This window comes from Bombus flavifrons, chromosome 10 (genome assembly GCF_040668555.2).
Source record: "Bombus flavifrons isolate JBK064 chromosome 10, iyBomFlav1_principal, whole genome shotgun sequence".
In the NCBI taxonomy this organism is placed as follows: Eukaryota; Metazoa; Arthropoda; class Insecta; order Hymenoptera; family Apidae; genus Bombus; species Bombus flavifrons.
The window spans coordinates 3,184,156-3,204,811 of NC_138451.1; the positions used below are offsets into that span (position 1 = coordinate 3,184,156).

Below are 20,656 nucleotides of genomic sequence, written 5' to 3' on the forward strand. Positions count from 1 at the left end.
GTATGAGATTATTATTTAGTATAAGTTATTATGTTCGTTTCACAGAGGAGAAGGTTAGTTATTTAAAAGCGTATTAAAAGCGTATTTTAAGAGCAAAATTAATGTTTGCATTGGATCGAATCGGTAGATATTTAAACGAAATTTGTGCCACGAGTGTGACTCGATCCCACAAACAAAGGATTGATCCGACGTAGGTTGCTTTTGAAACGCGAAAATTAATCGATTCACCGGCCCCAAGGCCGGGCTATCCATTTCCATGAATTTTAATCGATTTCTACTCAATCAGATTCATAAACTGTACATCGAGTACACCACAAGCTTATGCAACTTGGACGAATTGGTCAATCGTACAAAGTGCAGTAGAGATCGTATCGTCTGTAATCCTTGAATTTCAATAATCGAAAATGTAATTGCGATTTCGAGGCACGTTTTATAACACATTCTCCAATACACGTGTTTACGTATAAATTATCCGCGATTTTCAAATTGTGCGGTTACTGTTTTCCGTTCGCTTATGTAGACTACAATTTTTTATCCGTTGATCGGTAATTATAGCTGTCGCGATCGTTTTTAAGTGCTTGTAAACACAGAGTAAGAATCAATGTGCCATTAAGTGCATCCTACGTAACGGCAAGATGGTTATTTCGATGAGATCGTTTAAAGTTCAAAATACCTGTCCCACTAAGATTCATCTTGCATGAAAACAAAGACCAATTTCCTCGTTCTGTACGATTCGGTTGTCGTAGTCTGTGAAAAACTGGTATACTCCTAATCGATTACTCGAGCGATGCTCAAAAATAGAGGAAAAGGAGAAACAACATTTCTATATAAGTATACTCCGTGGAAAATAGAAATTAATACACTCTCTCAAACATATTTCGACAAGCAACAAAATATACTATTTGCTGATGTTTATCGGGAAAAACAAATTATTCGATAAATTAATACCTGTTATGCTAATTATGCTACCGATACTTCTCATATAGCACATCTTCCCACAGTGTCGCTATTAATTCTCTGGATAATGTGATATTAAACTAGAAAAAAAAATATAAAAATGGGAAAGGAGAGAAATATTTGCCAATCGTGAAGAATAACTTTCAGGAAGTGACGGTTACATCGAGAAATCTTTTCCCTCAAATATATCGCTTCCTTCTTCTTACTTCTCCTGCTTTTCCTTCCTGCGTCTTTCATTTTGGTTGTCTCTCGGTCGAGAGTAAAGTTACACGGCTTGTAAAACGGAAGTGCAACGCGTAACAAGCCGAGTTTCTTCATGTAACTGCGTGTACGCGACACACGCGCGTTTTTACGCGGCGCAATCGGTTTCGTAACAGCGTCTACAAACGCGAGAGCCGGAGATCGTCCTTCGATTACAGGAAGTCGGGCCTTTGGACGGTTACTCGGCTGATTTTGATCTATCGATCGCCCGGACGCGGCGCCAGCGTCCGTTTTGCGAAAGATAACTGTTTTTCCGCTCGTGAAACGTTCTATTATCAGACGTTTTCCTTTCGATAAAAAAAATTAATTATCGGTTGCACGAATTAAATAGAGAAAATGACTATAATATTGGAAGCGTGTGTAGCGAGAGAAAATTTGCCAGTACGGGTCGTTTGACACCAAATTGAGCAATCGTCGCGTGAATAGTTTAATGAATTTCGTTGACTGATTCACCAGCTGCGACGAACGAAATTAAATTCCGAAAATAATTCACGAATGCAACGGTAGAGTATTCATGAATCTAGACGAAACGATCGTCGCTAGAAACGGAAAAGTATCTTAGCTGTCTATTTGCGCAATTGAACGTTTTTACAATGGCCGGTGAACGCGCATTACGCTCCTCCTAAACAGATAATTTCACTGCAGCAGAAAATCAGTTGCAGATCCTCCCAAGCGATAGAAACGATTTATTACCGCGAGCTGCACGTTCCGACCGCTGTATCGTTTTTAATTGCTCGTTTCTCGAGATTTCTTCATTCGCTACTTAGGAAGAAACGAAAGCAGCTACGCATCGCCGCGTGCCATCGTTTAACCCTTTGTAACCACAGGTTTATTTGATCAGAAAGTAAAACGATATGATTAATCCAGACGTTTCATTTGATCTTTCTTTGCTTCTTCTTCATGTCCGATCCCTTTACATATTTTCCTCTCAAATTTTAAAATACTTTGTTCGTGAACGTTCCAAGTAAGTAAATTTTCAAAAATAACGTCTGTAATTTCCATTTTCTCCGCGTTCTTCCTTCCTTCCAGGTGACTGAATTGTCCAATATTTTCTGATCGAATCGCGAATTTTTGTTAAATCGATGGTCGCACGTGTCGAGTGAAATTCGCTAACGCGGAATTTAGAATCAAGATACAAATACCAAATTGGCAACCGAAGTTGCGCAGCTGAACAAAGGTTCCTCTCTCGTTGACCCAGATCACGCAGCCTACCAGAGATTGTCAAGGGACGCGATCGGATCGCTACGAGATCGATATAGTAGATCTCTTCCGATATGTTCCATCTCTAGTACGCCCACGTGTATTATATTCTACTCGCTTATACAATATATACGTCAAGGGGTAACTCTATCCGAAGACCTTTCCAAGATTGTCCATTACGTCTCTTCGGCGGACCTTGAAAGTATCGCTCGTTCCTTTCAATCTCAGCCAATAATCCGGGGTTTCCTCATGTTCCTACTCTTATTAAGAATCTCAATCTGTCCGAGGTAACAGACACAGATAACGCCAGGACGAACGTTCGGTGATCATCCGCGACGAGATGCAAATAAAAGATTTTCGATGAGGATTGCTCGCGTTGGAAAATAAAAGAAATATAATATAATAAAATAAAACAAACTCGACGATATGATAAATTATTACAGTCGAAGCTCGATAACTCGAACCTCTGTAAGTCAAAAATCTCTACAAGACCACAGCTTTGTTCATTTCCTTTTGCCCTACCGCGAAGACCTTTGGAAATTGAAATAAAACTGACATTAACTCGAGTTATTTGTCACGCGTTCAGATGCATTATGTTACCTCTGTAACTAGAATTTACAATAGCTAGATCTCTGACAAGTGGAACTTGTATCGTCGCTGCCTTTGCAACTGGATATAACATAACATAAGACGACACAAGTCGTATCTCTACTTCATCGCACTTCGACCACGTGCATATCTTTAACTTATGCATTTATATATATCAAATGATAACGTCTTCCGAGAAGGTGAAAATAATTGTACCTTCTTACAAAGCTTCTTTATGTCGAATACTTTTCGAGTAAAAATTCCACATACAATCGAAACTTCTAGAACTTGAAAATTTTGATTCTTCCATTAAACGCTTAGGAATTGATGTATCGTGAGTTTCTTGTAAATCCTGGATAATTTATGGTCAATTAACTCTGACTGTTTATGTGGTTTTTTTTGACATGTCACTCATCAAAAATCTTCGCGATAGCTCAAGAAATTGGTTGCCGTTTGATAAATGTTCCATGTTTGAAAGTGTTTGAACGCATAATTGATCAGCGGTTACAAATTAGAAAAAGAAGTGCATATTTTATTATCTTCTTTCCATCTTTTTTTATTATTAATTATTACATCGTGCAATTTTTATCGTACATTATATTATTTCTTTATTCAATTTCGTTTTCTTATAGATAATCGAACATTCGTGTATCTGGATAATGAAAGTGAGAAATTTATAAAAGATGGAATTGATCAGTTTAATGGAAGCAGAAGATATCACTCGTTATTAGCGAAGCGACAGAATCAAATAATTTAAACGTGCAAACATGTTATTTCAATTTTATACGTGTTTCATGCAGATACTTTTCGATATAAAAAGAGAAGAACAACGTTCCTATAGGTCAGACTAAATATCAAAATGTTTTATTTGATTACACTGACGACAGCTTCGAAGGAAGAAGGCGTTGATTTGCTGAAATAAAATTTCACAAATTCTCAAGTTCCTCGAATCCAAGGTGAATAATTTTCATTCTGTGACAAAGTATCGCAAGGAACATCTCAAACTAGCATATATCAAGCCAAGGTCTAGCAGATCGTCCAAATACCAATTATTTCTGCCATTTTTTCACGAAGCTAAAAAATTTTTATTTCTCTAATTTAGATTCTCTGACGTCTTTTTACGATCATCTTAAAATCATAAGGAAACTTGATTAGTTTCAAGCAGCAAAAATTCGAAGATACAATCCTTGAGAGATTCGATGATTCCAGTTTACAGCTTATTAGGTGTCTGTTAATTTTTCTTGCATTAGAACGACGTTTTATTTGCAACCTTTTTTACAATCGATCTACTATATTTACTGTCGTCTTTGTAACGTATCTGTTACGTTTTTTTATATTTCTATACGTTCTTTTCTACATATCTGCGTCATTCCTCTCTGTCACAAAAGTAACGATAGAACTTTCTTGTTTACGTAATACTTAACGTTTCTCGATAATGTGGAATTCACGCAACTCTTACATGTTATTTCGTCGTTTGTCTTTTAATCAATTAAATAAACTAGTCGTTCAAGTTAGTCGACATTTTATTCAGGGTTAATGCGTCGTTCAGAGCTTACGACACAAAGAGTTCGAGCATCGTTTCTGTACAAGCGTAATCTTGCTGCAATGCACGAGAAATTGGAGAACTAACTAACGTTACAGTGGACTACTTGATTTTTCGACTCTGATATAAGTTTTTCGCAATCGTTCGTCACGTAACCGATCGATGACACGGTTTTGTAAAAGTATAGCGTGTACTTTCGATCGTCGCATAAGACGCTGTTCTATCCGCTCATCAACGCTATTAACGTTAGCCTCGACTAAATGATATAATATGTATTCATCAAGCGAGGACTTGTTACAAAAGGAACACCAGATATTTTTTTTCTGTACAATCTAACACGCGTGTTTCGTTATCGTTAAATAATCTCAGGGAATGGAAGTATTTTGTAATGTTTATTAAATATACATGTCATGAATGAAAGACTGCAGTTATTTCGAGGAACATGTCTGAACTATTATTAAAGTGATATCGTAGAAGGAACAGGCCAGTCGAGTATCCATGCAAATATGTAAGTAGGAAACTCGGCGTTAGCCTTGAATTTTAATCAGGTCAAAATATCAGAACCCTTACGGCAAAAAATTTTTCGGATGTCCCAAACCAATCCCCGTATTCGCCGTCTGGCTTAACTGATAAAATTGAAATTCCTGTTTTCGTAGTCCGTTGACATTTATGAAAAATTATGGAAATCAAATTAGTTTCGGATGTCGATAACCAGCACGTTTTATTTAAAAGCGAGGAACACATTCCTTACGCCTGTGGTACCTTGGAATATGTTAATCGCAAAATCTTACACAGAGTCCCATCTTTTTATCGATTTCATTTTATTCTTATTCATCGTTCGAGAGATTCTTTCGTTAGAAATATCCAAGAAGGTGAACTAAGTGCTTCCAATTTTTTAAAATATTCCTCTTACTTTCTCGAGAAGCGTGAATTTTTAACCGAACTCGTTATTAAATATTCGAAATATAAATATTCGAAAGTGCCCTCTTTCGAAATTCTGTCGAGAAAAAAATCCATGTTCCTACAGCTGTAAAATACGAAAATCTATGTTCTATCAGGTGGAACAAAGTTCAGGCGCGTTTCAAGTTGCTACCGGGTTAGAGAAATATGTAATTTTGTATTGGACGACGAAGGAAGTTGAGGAACGCAGACGATGTCTTTGTATCATCACGAGATAGATGGTAATGCGTAAAAACCTTAGACCACCTACGCTGATTTTATGCTAGGTCACGAGTATTGGAACACCTACTCGTTGCATGCTTGTTGGAAAGAAATAATAATATAATTAAAATATTGCATTACTTCGAATCATATCTCTATGTGCAAAAGTTAAAAGATGAAAACTTTGTATAAAGGAGAAAATTTCCATTTCCACAGTGGAACGATATATAGAATGAATTTTAAAAACGAAAGATAACGATACTTGTTAAAAAAAAGATGAATATAGAAAAGAATCAGAAACTTCGCATATCGTAGTCTAATAACACGAAGTAACATGTACAACAACATTTCTAAAAGTAGAACATTTCTATGATAAATGATCGACAATTTTTGCACGATGTTGCGAATGTAGTGAAAACGACTTGCTATATATCTTCTGCATTCTCAAGCATTCCTTCCGTAAAATGATCCAGCGATGATGGCCAGGGCATATGGCAGATGAAAAGGGAAAGTATGCTGTGTTTCGTAAAGCGGAACTTTTTCTATCGGTTAGTTAATCGTTATACTTCGACCTTATGGACTTTCTATGAACGAGGCAGTGTTAAAACTAACACGATTAGTCGGATCCTCACGAAATCGTTCAAACATCTTCTGTGCTGTGTTCCTTTGTCAATCTTGTTAGCCCGAGTTACGTTACGCGTTCACGCTTTATGACGGTATAACGCGGCCTTTGGCTGCCAAAGCGGCGCTCCTGCGCTTCGTTTCGCTCTTTTTCTTTCGCACCTGCTTCCTTTTTTTCTGTCTTTTCCGCGCGGCCGTCCAATCAGACGTAGAACTGTTTCGCTAACGTTACTCACGAGCAGGCACAAGAAGAAACGGACAGCGGTTACGTTCAATCTATTTATCATGTCGTTGAGAAAGTCGTTCGCTTTGTTGAGAATATTTCTGGCAAACGGTGACGTTAAGTTCGCCTTTTACGACAGGCTATCGTTGCTTTTTTCTCGTTACCTAATACTCGCGCAACTGGTGCCGAATGTCTCAATATTGAATTTTGGTTCAACCCTTTATGGACTTGCAGTGCTTCGCAGTACCACCTGCGCTAAGATACTTCCATGAACCAAACGTGCTTACAGATTACAACTTACAAGTACTATTCGACGACATGCGCTATACGTTATACTACTTGATTTTACTTTAAAAAAAAATCGTCGTTTCGTTTAAAACGATACACGTAATTAATATTAATGTTATATTCGACGTTCTTGTCTCATAAACTCATGGTTAATATTCTATCAAAATACTCACCCTAAGATCCTACCAGCTTCCGGGCTTCTGTAGAAGTCGCATCTGTGCAGTGGTCTCCTGGGATCGTCTACGTTCCTCTGTCCAGCCGCTTCGCACAACGCGCGATAGAGTTGAAACTGAAGGACCCCTGCCACAAAGTTCCTGCGAAACATGGGAGAAAGCGAACTTAACGAGCGTCGTGCAATCTCCTTGTGACAAATTTCATATTTAAACGCGCATCGGCGTATCGATATCGATCGACCGAGAAAAATCTCTCAGAGAACTCCCGCCAACAACAAATCCACGGTACGGCGGAGACGAATAAAAAATTATCAAGCAGATATTCAGAACTAGGTAAGAATTGGGAGGTGATCGTGAGCCGATTAATTGGCGAAGCGTTTAACGACCTCAACCGTGGCGACTTTTTGCGAACCACGAAGAAACCGCGACGTCTCCTTCAAGGTCAGTGTCAACGAGGTCGATTCGCCGCTTAGGATTTCTTTCAACGATTCCACGGAAGGTCGTGCTTGTTCTTTCTCGGATGGATCTTCTCTCGGAGCAGTAACGCGATGAAAGTGAAAAAGAAGGAAGATGGAAAGAAGACAGAGGGAGAGAGAGAGAGAAAAAGAGAGACTCGTTTCACAGAGACTCTTCATCGACGACGACCTTTACGTAATAAACGCGGGGACTATCCTTCGCGGATCGTTGTTACGCTCTTGTTCGTTTACTTTCCATCGAAAAGAGGCTGCGTCGTGGCCATTCGGAGGAAATTATTACGACCGCGATCGCGAAAGTAAGGAATGTCTCCAGGCCGATCCTCGACTGGAGCGTCGATAGTTTCATAACGACTCGTAATTACGCCGTGGCTGTTTGATGACCGAGATTTTTGGTTTCACTTTCGCGCGACGAATTCTTACTTTCGTCAGTGCGCACGTTAAATGCTTTTTTTCGCCGATAACCTACTTGCTTTTTCTTTTTGTAGAAACAAGCTTTTGTAGAAATGAGTCGGAAGCGAACCCGTCGCAAGTTAAACTGCTCAAAACCTGTACGCTTTTTGTTTTTATTCAAGTACATAGTTAACGTTGAAATTTTCAAAAAACATTTCATAAGAAAATGTATTTCTCACCGATGTAATCACGCGACATGTTCTAACGGTTTAAATCACTGTCCGCCTCCGTTCGTCTCTCGTGATTATACATGCGAGCGGCGGTATCAATCTGAATAATCAGATAACAAGGATAACAGGGAGTCGATGGCAAAGGATGATGCCAATCTTGAATTCTACATGGTATAGCGAGCGAGATATCGATTTTCCAGCGAATCACGAAGGTTAGGCCATATCTTCGAAGTCCAAGGTTTCTCCGAAAGTTTCTTTCGCCTAAATTTCATCGTTGATCGTCGATTCGTTAGTGAAAGAGGCAAAAAAAAAAAAAAAAAAGAAATCCAAGGTGGCTATTACGATTGATACCATCGAACGTAACCAAGAGAGGTGAAATTGAACGGGATAAAAAAGTCTGTCGGACGGTTACGCAGCAGCGAAAATACGCGTATTCTGGCGAATTTTTATCCGTTAACATTTGAGCTCCTGCCCACGTGCTTGGTTCAAGATAGAAATCGACGATAGGCCGTAAGGATCGAAGCTTCCATCTCGAGACGAGGAAAACGACGGTAATTGAATTCAAGGAGAAGCCTTCGTTGTGAATGGCAAGGCTTGTGATTTACAAGCGATAGTCCATTTTCATCGTTTTAGTCAAATCGATCCAAAGTTTTTCAGATATTCCAAATCCATCCAATAACCGGCAGGAACGTCGATCTCTGATATTTCCATCTAACGTTAGATAATAATTCGAACGCCGTCAAATGGATTCGACTTTCAAATCCTGCTTTTTGTAGATTCGTCTCAAGGTTTTATTCTTCTAACAGTCGAACGGCCAAATGAAATCTCGCGTTAACTCATATTCTTCATAGTGAAACACCTCGATTTAACGCACATGATTTATTATAAACGTATCCTTTATAAATAAAGCCAGTTCTCGATCGTTTCATATACTGCCCACATTTCGACCATCAATTTCCCTTCGATCGAATGTAAATCGTGCGCACGGTAATCGCGAGCATCTCGCCGTGCACAGTCGTTACGTAACGTTCCTACGATCTCGCGAGTGGTCAGCATAGACATCGATTGTATATTATACATTCCTACGACCATCATGCGAGTAGGCGTTGTGTGTGTGTGTACGTTACAAAACATTTGGTGAGAAGAGAACTTGCAAATTTTAATGGCAACGCGAGACGTTTTATAAGGTATAACACGTGTATATTCGTAGTTTAGGGATTAAAACGTTTCAAGGATTCGATTTCTTGTCTTCGTGTCCGACCTTACGTAGAAATGTATTCCTATCGATCAATCGTATGTATATAAAATTGCTAATACTATGGAGAGTTAATTATCTCATGAAACATCGTATCAAGTACCTTACAGTGTATCAAGGTATACAGCTTTTAATTGAGAAATCCTACGTAGAACTTCTATTTTCTCAAGACGTACACGTTCGATGCGCAACTGAACGTTTGCATGGAAATTGTCGGTGAATTTCAGTTATCCGAACGTCGCGCGTCGGCTCCTATTATCGCAATTAATAAGAGCAGCTGATAGGAATACAGCTAGCGTACTTCTATTATCGTAACTTCTCTACCTATAAAACTGTTCGGGGCATATGAATTACAGGAAACAAAAATGAAACGTTAATTACAAGAATAAAAGTAAATAATGAATCACGTTATTTCTTACTTTCTTCTTCCTCGATAGAGAAAATGCTAGAAGCGGTTTCAGATTTTTAATCGGTAGCGACAGAAAACGGAACCGGGGACAAACTAGGAAAAGAGAGGGAAATCGTGACGTAGGACCGCGTGTCTCATGAAAGAGAGCAATGGTTGCACCCACGAGATTGGCGGCGGATAAATCCTTACGGGTGAGCACCTACGGCTTGGTGCACACGTAACCGTCGAGGTTGCCGTCGAGAGAGGAAGGACGAAAACGGAACGGTAAAACAGGGAGAAAGGGAAGAGGAGTTGGAACGTGTTGCACCGATTCGATTATCGTCTACCGGCGACGATCATGTCCGGTTGGAGAAAAGAGGATAATATTCGTCGAATTGGGCCAGTTGCGCAAATTTCATGTACCGCAATAGTATCGAGTTCTATGTAGCGACTTAAGAAATAGTATTGAAACGTCGATCGAAATGGAAAGAACCCTTTGTGTTCGATACTTCGTCGATTCATTGCGTTCTATGGAGATTACAAACGAGGTTGAGGTTTAGAATAAGAGAAGAAATACATAGGAGATGCGACTATTAAAGAGAGATATTTTCGACGCGTCAACAGTTTGGTATGCGAATTATGCACAGTCGGAAGTTGGGGCGAAACTACGGAGAAAGGAACGAGTGCGGATGCAACGTGACAGAGAGATTTTTGTATACGAGAGACATTTGACACGTTACGTCAGATGCACGAGTATTACGTTTAAAATTTTCTCCTTATTTATGTTTCTCTTTCGAATATAAACGTCGCTAATGAAGCAATTAGGATTTCACAGGCAAGGCGAAACGTATAAATCGGGAACTAATTTTCTTTCTTTGTGCAAAATATTATTGCGACTAAAATATTGTTACGAGAGAAGGTTGAACGGAGGAAGAATTTGGCGCAAGAATTTCGATTCATCGAGGATACCACGATGATCCAATGGAGACAGAATAGAAATAATATGAATAAAGTAATCAAGATATTACTACCTTTGAAAACTATAACACAGAATTGTAGGTAAAGAATCAATTCTGTTAATCCAAATATTTATTCCGATGATCGAGAATCGTATTAAAAACGAAAGTAGAAAAAATTAGCTTTTCGTTCTAAAGCAGCACGATGTTAGGATCGATATCAGAAATCCACCGATCTACTTCTGTTCAAACTCACCAAGAATAAAGTAATTACGATATCGGAGAAATTCAGCTGTCACGTAATTCACATATAATAGATCGGTCTTAAAGCGCTTAAACAGCAGCCTGTCCCAACCTGTCCAACCAACAATTCAAACTCACCGGGAATTCCGCGAGACTCCATCTCAGAAAAAAAGTCTAAAATAAACGTCACAGCTACGTCAGGTGTCTAGCACTGAAAACGACTCATACGCATATCGGGGTACCGATGTCGGGTATCCGCATAACAGTGGAATCCACGGTGGTCAACAGTGGGGATGCCTTGGACGACGAAGAAAACGAAACTGTTGCCTAAGGAGAGGGACGTTTCGGAGTGGCGTGGGGAGGTGAGTCGTGTGTCTCCCAAAGGGGAGTGGTAGCCGATCGTGGTCGTTCTACGCGAACAAAGAGGTGTAACGAGGGGGGTACGGTGTGTTGGGCCCGGGTGGCGAAGGCGAAAGTATGCCGCGTATATAAGGCGACGAACCAGCGGCAATCAGCATCCAGTTCACTTCTGGACGCACCTGGAATATCTCGAGAGCAAAAATGAGAATCCTGGTACGTGAGTGACACGACGAAGGGGAACGACTGTCGGCCTCTGTCCGAGAAACCGGCGACCGGAACAACGGGGTCGAGTAGTGACCAGAAAGATACGTTTACGCGTTCACGTCGCGCAGTGAATGATTTCTATTTCGAGCTGGTTCTGTAGTTTCTGTATCGGGACGTTGCTTTCCAGCAAATCGATCGTAACTTACTTGTACTTCCAAGAACCGTAACGTCGATTCGTAGATTCGCGCACAGTGATCTCGTTGCGATAGAATCTGATCCAGCTTCTGGGGATTCCCTGAAAATCCCAGTAATCGCGACTCAGCCGGTGTCTTTTGGTCTAGAAACTCGAAATCGCCCGTACGATCCGTTTACAACCGGTCTCTCGAATCGCTTTCGTTTTCATAGCCGGTCTAGTCGACTATGTGATCCGGTCTTCGACCAAATACTAACGTTCCGATGTGGTTTTCTAGGTTTACACGACAGCGATCGCCCTGTTGGTTTCGTCCACGTGGGCCGAGGAGAAGACGTCTGAGAAAGCAGAAGCTTCGGTGGAAGACAATTCCACGAAAAAACAAGAGAAACGCGGCCTGTTGGGTCTCGGTTACGGTTACAGCTACGACGGTGGTTATGACATCGGATCTGGTGGACACGGTGGTCTGGAATTAAGCGGCAGCGGCTATGGCGGTGGCTATGGTGGCTATGGTGGCTACGATGGTGGACACGAACACATCAAGACCGTGACCGTTGTTAAGAACGTAGCTGTTCCATATCCCGTGGAGAAACACGTGCCTTACCCCGTGGAGAAACCCTACCCAGTCCCTGTGAAGGTTCCAGTACCGCAACCGTACCCGGTGGAAAAGCCTTATCCAGTCAAGGTCCTCGTCAAGGTTCCAGTACACGTACCCCAACCGTACCCCGTGGAGAAGAAGGTTCCATATCCGGTTCACGTACCCGTCGATCGCCCATACCCCGTCAAAGTTTTGGTTCCACAGCCTTACCCCGTGGAGAAACACGTACCATATCCGGTAAAGGTACCAGTGCCACAACCGTATCCAGTCGAGAAACCAGTCCCAGTGCCGGTCAAAGTTCCGGTCCATGTACCAGCCCCCTATCCAGTGGAAAGATTGGTTCCGGTGAAGGTTCCTGTTGATCGTCCGATCCACGTGCCAGTACTCAAACCCTACCCCGTGCACATCGACAGGCCAGTACCCTATCCAGTGGAAAAACCAGTGCCAGTCGCAGTCAAAGTACCAGTCGACAGACCGTATCCAGTTCCGGTGGAGAAGCCAGTCGCTGTCCCGGTAAAGGTACCGGTACCACAGCCGTATCCGGTCGAGAAGCCAGTACCTTACCCCGTGGAAAGGCCGGTGCCGGTGGAAGTTAAGGTTCCAGTAGACAGACCGTATCCGGTTCACATCGAGAAACCGGTGCCCTACCCGGTCGAGAAACCTGTTCCGTACCCAGTTAAAGTACCAGTAGCAGTTCCGGTACATGACGCTGGTTACAGCAGCGAGTGGGCGGGTGGCCACGGTTATCATTAACTTCGTTCCAGTCGCGTTTGTTCCGGTTTGATTACCATTCGAGCGATCTTTCGGATGGTAATCACGTGCCGGCGACATCGAGCAATCGACGAGCAGCTTTAGGAAAACAGAGGAGAGAAAAGAAGAAACGAAATTGACGAGAGTCGGAAGGGAACGGTACTCGATGGCACGCGTCTATTCACGTATTTCTTCTTGTACCTGGATCGTGACGGGGGTGAGCCGCGAGTCTAACGAACACATCGCGCCGCTCCAGAGACCGGTTCCTCCGAGGTCGATCGTAACGAACCCCGCAAACATGGCGACGCGAGTCATGGATACGAAGAAATCGAGAGATTCGTAGTTGGAACCCGTCTTTAGCGATCTTCGCCCAACAGCTCGCTTATCTCACCTTCTCTTTTTTTTTTTCTACCGAAATAGCAGAATACATGTATTTTTGTACGAATTATAAACATTAATAACCTAAAGAATATCGAACGGTGTATTGTTTCACGCTCGATACGACCTTCCCTCGGATTCCTTCGACCGACGCGACGTCACGACTAGTTTAACAATTTCCACTTTCGTTTTCCGCGTGCTCGACTCACCGACGTCCCTCGCCGTTCCTATTCATTAACTATTCTACAACGATATTTATCATCGACGATCTTAGAAACAATTTCACGTTCTCTGTCGATCGACAGTCCTCGAATCGTCGATATTATTACAAGGCTGTGGGAGAATCCGTGTCACGATCGGATGCTCGCTTTCCACGTGCTTCGATCGAAGGGACAGAGTTCGCGAATTCGCGAGTTTCACTTTCTACTTGAAACTTTCTTCCAATAGTCCGACCGACCATGCGTGCAGGTGCACGGAAGATTCGCGTGCTCTATCGACGACACGCTAAACCGGATGGCAGAACCACGACCCACTTCTCTCGCTGCCAACACGGGCTTGCCAAATCGATGCTCTTGATCGCCCCTTACCGTCAACGTGTCCTCGTAATTTGCACCGATATACAGCTCGTTGTTCTTTGACCCATATCCACTTTCCACGGAATTACCGGAATACTCGGGAAAAGATTCGTGAAAACGCGATCTTATCGATTTCCACCTTTCTTTCGTCTTATATCGAACGTATTATTTTTCCCTCTTTTTATTAGCAATTACCAGTGGCTCTGAATTTTCGAGCGAGTCTGACAATTTCTACGCGTATGCCGGTTCCGAACAATACCGCCAAAGGGAAAGCGATTATCGACAAGGCGTACAAGTTCGATGGAAGCACCGGAAACTTTAGCAACGATTCAGCAGCAACCTTCAATTATCTTCGTTGCGCGTTCGTTAAGCAATCCCGATGGATTCTTCGGCTATATACGATTTCAATGTACGCGTGCCTTGTGCGAACTCCTCGAAAAAGCAGCAGCATTATTTTAATTAAAGAGACTCGAGCACGTGGCTCTCTGTTCGTTGGAATCGTTAATTGACGTCGCGTCGTTGGCTCGGGCTTGAAGTAGCCGAGTATGCCGACGGATCACGCCCACGATTTATTTCATTCTCCCACGTTGACGTTTGCAATTCAGTAGCAAACAGAAAAATAAAAAAGCAAGAGAGAAAATTTAAACGAATAAACCGAAAGTGGAAATGAACAAAAAAAAAAAAAAAAAAAAAACGTATCGAGAATGTAAATAAAGAAATATTTTCTCCTTGCAAGGTCACGGTAAACGAAAGTCGAATTTCCTTGTTCAATTTTTGCGTGTAACGATATTCATGATATACAATGAGTTTGACTTTTGCGCTTCGACCCACTTCGACCGTGCCCAAGCACAGTCACTTGACTCACGAATCACACGCTTCGTGCTCGTCCGTCGAACAAGCCGGCAACTCTTATGCAATCGAACCGCACGCGACTTCCACCGAGGCTGAAAGTGAGAGAGGCCTCCCCTTCGTACGAAAGATAGTCATGGGAGAGAAACTCGCCGCTTCGTGTCCGACCGGAACGGTCCTAATTCCCCTTCGTGACTTTTGACTGGGCGAGGAGCGTTTCTACTTGCATCTAAATATTCGTACCTTGGTTCCTGTGGTGTTCTCTTTCATTTCTTTTTTTAATTAGTGAAATTTTGGACAACTGGCATGTGCGTAACTTTTTCATTTTATTCCTTCCTTTATTTTATTATCATAAGTATATATCGATATAAATTTATACGTTAATTTTTCTTGATATTTCTAATTATTGATTTCTAATTACGAACTGAATTTTCATCCCTGCAACGCTACTTGCGCGTAACTCGGTAGTTTCTTCAACTTTTACTCGTAGCGAGCGTCGGTAAAGAAGCCGTACGAATTTTACAATGATCGGTATATTCACTTTTGCGTGTTGGGAATCTGAGTAGTTAAAGAAAAAGTTAAATTCGAGACTGAATCGCTAAATGAAAATAATATCGTGTTTTAAGTTTGCAGAGACGATCGAATCGTTATATAAGAAAATTAAAATTAAGCAACTGTGGGAAACGATATCGGCTGCAGTTACAACAGTTCATTCGAAATGAGACTACCAGCGACAGGACCGAATATTCGATAAATCGTATAATGACTAGATTTCAATTCGAGATAAATGGTGCTGTGACCGGAAATTTAAATTGAAATCTTTCTAAATCGCTGATCGTAATAGAACTTTAAAAGAGTGGAACATCCGATAAATCGTTTCTAACGTGGCATACAATTGCTATAAATAATAGTTCGTTAGTATACACCGTGCACGCATCGAAAGCGAAAACGGCAATTATGCTAATGACGCGCTCTATGTAACGAAGCTGGATTCTTTTAATTAATCGAGATGGTTTTTCTCCATCAAGAGGTCTCGTTTGTAATCGGTCGCGTGACTCCACCTCGTTATTCAATGGCTTATCTATTAAATAATCGTAATTAATACAATAAGGCTGATTTTACATATCGTTAGAGGGACTTCAATTTAATTATAGACATCGCAATGATTTCAATAATTAATCAATTACAGGATACCCAAATTCGAAAATGCGCTGCCTGAATGGAGTTTTCTCACGCTCAATAATTTTGATGGTAATGACCACATCATTAAGGATAAAAAGAAAGTTATTTGCATATTGACTTCAGAATTTAGTTCTAGTAGTGTGCGCTTTAAAAATTCAAATATCTGAAAGTGAAATTTTTATTTCTTAATTTCGAACGATTTCTTAATGACTTTTTCTTACAATTTTAACCTGTAATGGCTCACGAGAGTATTCGAATATTTTGGCCTTTTTCACGAATATGTTATGCGTGTACGCAAAGAAGTGACGTAACGATGCAAAAATACGAATAAAAATTTCCTGGACACTAAAAAGTAATATAAAAATAAATAATTACGAAACCAACGAGTTCGAAACATTCTGATAACGATTTGCAGATTTCTCGAAATATTTTAAAACACAGTTCCTCCATAATTCCCATATATGTCTAAAAATTCTTTGAAACGTGTTTCGTGTCCACACGAAAGAAGAAAACTTATACTCTCTGCTGAGCGATACCAGTTGTTAGTAACAATGTGCATGGAAAAAATTTGCATGGTGTATCGAGCATGACAGAAACGCTACCAAAAAGCAGAAAAGGATCAGAATTCGTTCACGGTCCCGTGATCATCGCGTGTCCGCCGTGAAATCCCCGTAAAACAGTTCCAGTTAACGCGATTCCATATTTTCTCCTTTTCCCCTTCTTCGATTACGTGTATCTTTGCGAAGAACTATCCACCATTTGCTCGATTATGGCCACAACCGCGGCACAGTTTCCATCGACATAGTCCATGACCGTGAATGTCTTGCACGGTTTGTCGCTTACATCTTTCCGGTTGGTATCCGGAAGGCCATAAACGTTAGAACTTGATTCGTTTAATTTCTCTGCTTACATATGCTGGATCTAACATTTGTTAGCAGTTAGTGTCTTCTATTAGCGTTACAGAATAATAAGATATTTGGAAAATTTTAGCACCGCGTGTAAAACAAATTTCAATCTGTTTAGATTATTCGAGATAAAGTCGTGTATATGTAATCTCTGCAATTTTATTATTTCTATTATTTAGAATTATTGTTTCTTGAAATTACGATCTCAGTATCAATTTTCCTTCCTTTATTATCTTTAACTCGATATCTTCTGCTAGAAACGAAGAATCTAAAAGATATGCTAAATTTATTAAGCACCGGTTTCGACTAGAAATCTCAAGCATATCACCCGAAGACTGCGAGAGTCAGGCGATCTTTCGCTTTCGTTCTATGCGTGACTCGCATCGAGATCGGTTGCGGCCAGCATTCTCGATGGAATGCATTTCAAGGTCGCCGCAACAGGGAAAAACGTTGTCGCAAAAGGCGTGAAAACGCCGACTGAACTTGACTGAAACTCATTCACCAACATTCAGTGTCGCTCCATTTCTAGATGCTTGATTCTGTTCGTTCCAATTGAACAAGAGTTAGGTTCTTCGAATCGATAGCTCCTGACCGGGACGTTATCTGGATGAGTTTCACTCTCGACAAAAGACGCGAAAGCGAAGACGCGTCCCCTCTTGGTGAATCCATCAACTTGTGCACAGTCTCTGGATGGAGGAACGACTATATAAAAGATAGTAAATCGACACAACTGATTTACTTCTGTTCAGTTTGGAACGTGCATCGCAAATTCTTCAAAATCTAGTAGAACCACGTAATTTACCTAGTAATTGTATAGTTTGTAATTTTCTAGTTAGAATTTTCAATCTTACGGACACCAGGATCTTAATCTATACGATGGATTACATGGTACGTTCTGAAACAAGAGAGGAACGAGAAGAATGTCTAAATTTGCATCCAAGTGTCTGAATATCGTGTGATCATGTTGAAAAGTGAATTTCGAGAATGTTATAATTTTTGTAAAAAAATTCATCTGTTCCACTTGTAGAGAAATACGGCAATCTTGTTGATATTCGCCGTGGCAACATCGTCTGGTCATCGCATTAATCGGAAACAAGTTTCGATTTCTGACAAATGTTATCAAACTATGAGTACACGGCCACGGGAGTACTTTAAACAAGAACGAAACTTTCCTGTTGCTGAAGAGAAAACGAGCGGTGCTTTGCAGAAGACAGATCGAGGACCAAGATCTACAAAGTCGATAGAAGAAACGTGTACGTAAATTTATCAGTTATAATATCTTCTTATAGTAAGCGCTTTGTAAGAAGTCCATTTTCATTAAAATAAAAACCTATAGCCGTGAGGCTGCAAATTTCTCTTTTCCTCGTCTAGAATTTTTTCACAACACATTTTTTTATACAATATAGCGATCGTTATACTACTTATATTTGCACCAACGGTACATAAATATTAATTAAACGAGATCATTACAGACGACTCCTACAATGAGCCCTTGGAAGACCAGCAAGCAGAAGCGGAAAATCTCAAAGAAATGACAGTCAACAGCAACGATCTCTGCATCCCAGAATCCAATGATATACCAGCCGGAGTACCCCGAGAGGGTCAAGTTCTAGGCCGCCACGTGCACGAGGACGTGCACAAGATGGTAACCGTGATAAAAAAAGTTGCAATGCCTTATCCAGTCGAAAAAACGATACGATATCCCATCGTCAAGAACATACCGTACCCTGTTAAAGTACCTGTACCACAACCTTACCCAGTCGTAAAGAAAATACCATACCCGGTAGAAGTCTTCGTCAAAGTTCCACTGAAGATACCTAAACCGGTACCAGTGATCAAAGAAGTACCTTATCCGGTTCAAGTACCGGTCAATCGTCCGGTACCTTTCAAGGTTTACATACCTGACCCCTTTCCAGTAGAGAAGAAAGTTCAGTATGAAGTTAAGGTACCAATACCCGAACCAATCCCTATCGAACGAAAAATTCCAGTAGCAATAAAAGTACCGGTACACGTGCCTCAACCGTATCCTGTCGAAAAAGTGGTGCATTATCCTGTAAAAATCGAGGTGGAACAACCGATACCGATACCGGTACCTAAACCATATCCTGTGCTAGTTTCCAAGCCTGTCCCTTATCCCATTGATAAACCAGTACCTGTACCTGTGACAGTTAAGGTACCAAGACCTGTACCTGTAACTGTTGATAAACCTATCCCTGTGAAAGTGAAGATTCCGGTACCAGCACCATATCCCGTGGAAAAGGAGGTACCTTATACCGTGGAAAAACCGGTGCCTGTGCTGGTGAAGGTACCAATTCATAGACCTATACCTGTCCACGTGACGAAACCTGTGCCTTACTCTGTTGAGAAGCCTGTTCCCTATGCTGTTAAAGTACCCGTTTCTGTACCAGTAGAAGAGGAAAAGGACGTGGACGAGGTTAAATATCACGATTGAAAGCGACGAATGTGAATAGCATGGTGAACGTTAGAATAATTTTGTTTTGTTAGGGCGTCTCCTAGTGCGAAATTTGGAGTCAATGGTAATTGTTGAGTGGCTCTCTCCGTTTCTTTTTGTGTGTACAAATACCGTAAGTGGAATCGAAGGCGTTTCGCTGTTTAGAGTTATTAGAATTATTTAGGAGTTAGATTGTGGATTTTTACTCATTTGTAGGAAATGGAAACGTATATTATATGTAAAAATATATAAATTATCTAAAGTATAGGCTCTTAAAGTGAGAGAAGGAGGGTCAGAAGGAAATTAATTTCTCTTTAGGTTCTCTATCTTCTATTTGTAGCCACAAGGATATGAAATTGTACAAATTGTATTCGCAGTTTAACCAGTATCAGCAATTTCAGAGGAATTTCAGGGGAATTGGTTTTATTAAAAAGAATTCAAAGGTAGCGAATTTCAAAATTTCTATGTCATCGATTATTAAACTTGAACTGCAACCTACATTCCGTGGAATGCATTTTCTGGTTCTGCATTGGCGTATCGACGGAATAGTTTCTACCGTAGTACATGCGCATTGATGCCATTAGTAATTATCGCTTTTTAAATAATTTCTATTTATGTAACAGAAATATCGATATTACGATTCTTAATTAATTTATTTCTATAAGTTTCCAATAAGATAACATTCGAATATAAATTTGCAAACATGTATAAGGGCCGAAAACAACATTAGAATAATTTAGATAAAAGATACGATGTATTTTTTACATAAATGCAACGAAATCCAAGATATCGATTTCCTTCCGGTCACGTTTGCCTTCGTTCCGATTATCTGCATTGATGTTCCTTGTTGATTCGTATGGAACTTCCACGACATAACTTCCGACCATGATCGACACTTTCCTCGTAACTAATAATAACGTCAATAATAATCGACAGAAAATTACACAATTCTAACATGATTAAAATAAACGTAATAATCGACCAAAGAATAATCGTAATCTCTTCTATTTACTCGTAAAATGTTTCTCAAATTTCATTCCCAGAAAGAAGCTTCGAAATTATGTGATTTTTAATGAAAAAAATTTAATATCGCTATACGTACCGTAACATGGTAATTGTAATCGTAATACGCTCATCTCAACTTGAGTAATTCAATTCGGGAACAACAGAATCAAGTTTCGTGACTTTCGTCGAAACTTTCTACGTTTCCTGTTTAGCTATGAATCTGTTTGATTGGAAAATTTTTCAACGTAAGACACG

General features: G+C 40.6%; 2 protein-coding genes across 4 annotated transcripts in view; one reads left to right on the forward strand and one right to left on the reverse strand.

Moving 5' to 3' along the window:
- The window catches only part of Ance-3 (angiotensin-converting enzyme Ance-3), a 55,150-nt gene that overhangs the window by 8,362 nt on the left and 26,132 nt on the right, over positions 1-20,656 (reverse strand). For all 3 annotated transcript variants that reach the window (XM_069121671.1, XM_069121669.1, XM_069121670.1), the window contains exon 11: positions 7,016-7,156. In XM_069121671.1, coding sequence (XP_068977772.1) covers positions 7,016-7,156 — 141 coding nt within the window. The remainder of the gene's footprint in view (positions 1-7,015; positions 7,157-20,656) is intronic.
- Positions 9,744-20,516, forward strand: LOC138184052 (uncharacterized). The gene is made up of 3 exons (XM_069121718.1): positions 9,744-11,315; positions 11,988-12,956; positions 19,010-20,516. The coding sequence occupies exons 1-3, from the start codon at positions 11,247-11,249 to the stop codon at positions 19,394-19,396; spliced, it is 1,425 nt and encodes a 474-aa protein (XP_068977819.1). The 5' UTR covers positions 9,744-11,246; the 3' UTR covers positions 19,397-20,516.

Excerpts from the sequence above, each read along its gene's own strand:
- LOC138184052 (XM_069121718.1), top strand. The coding sequence starts at position 11,247 with ATGCCTTGGACGACGAAGAAAACGAAACTGTTGCCTAAGGAGAGGGAC. Across the intron at positions 11,316-11,987 it reads TTTCGGAGTGGCGTGGGGAG|GTTTACACGACAGCGATCGC; the intron begins GTGAGTCGTGTG and ends GTGGTTTTCTAG. Across the intron at positions 12,957-19,009 it reads AGAAACCGGTGCCCTACCCG|GTGGAACAACCGATACCGAT; the intron begins GTCGAGAAACCT and ends GTAAAAATCGAG.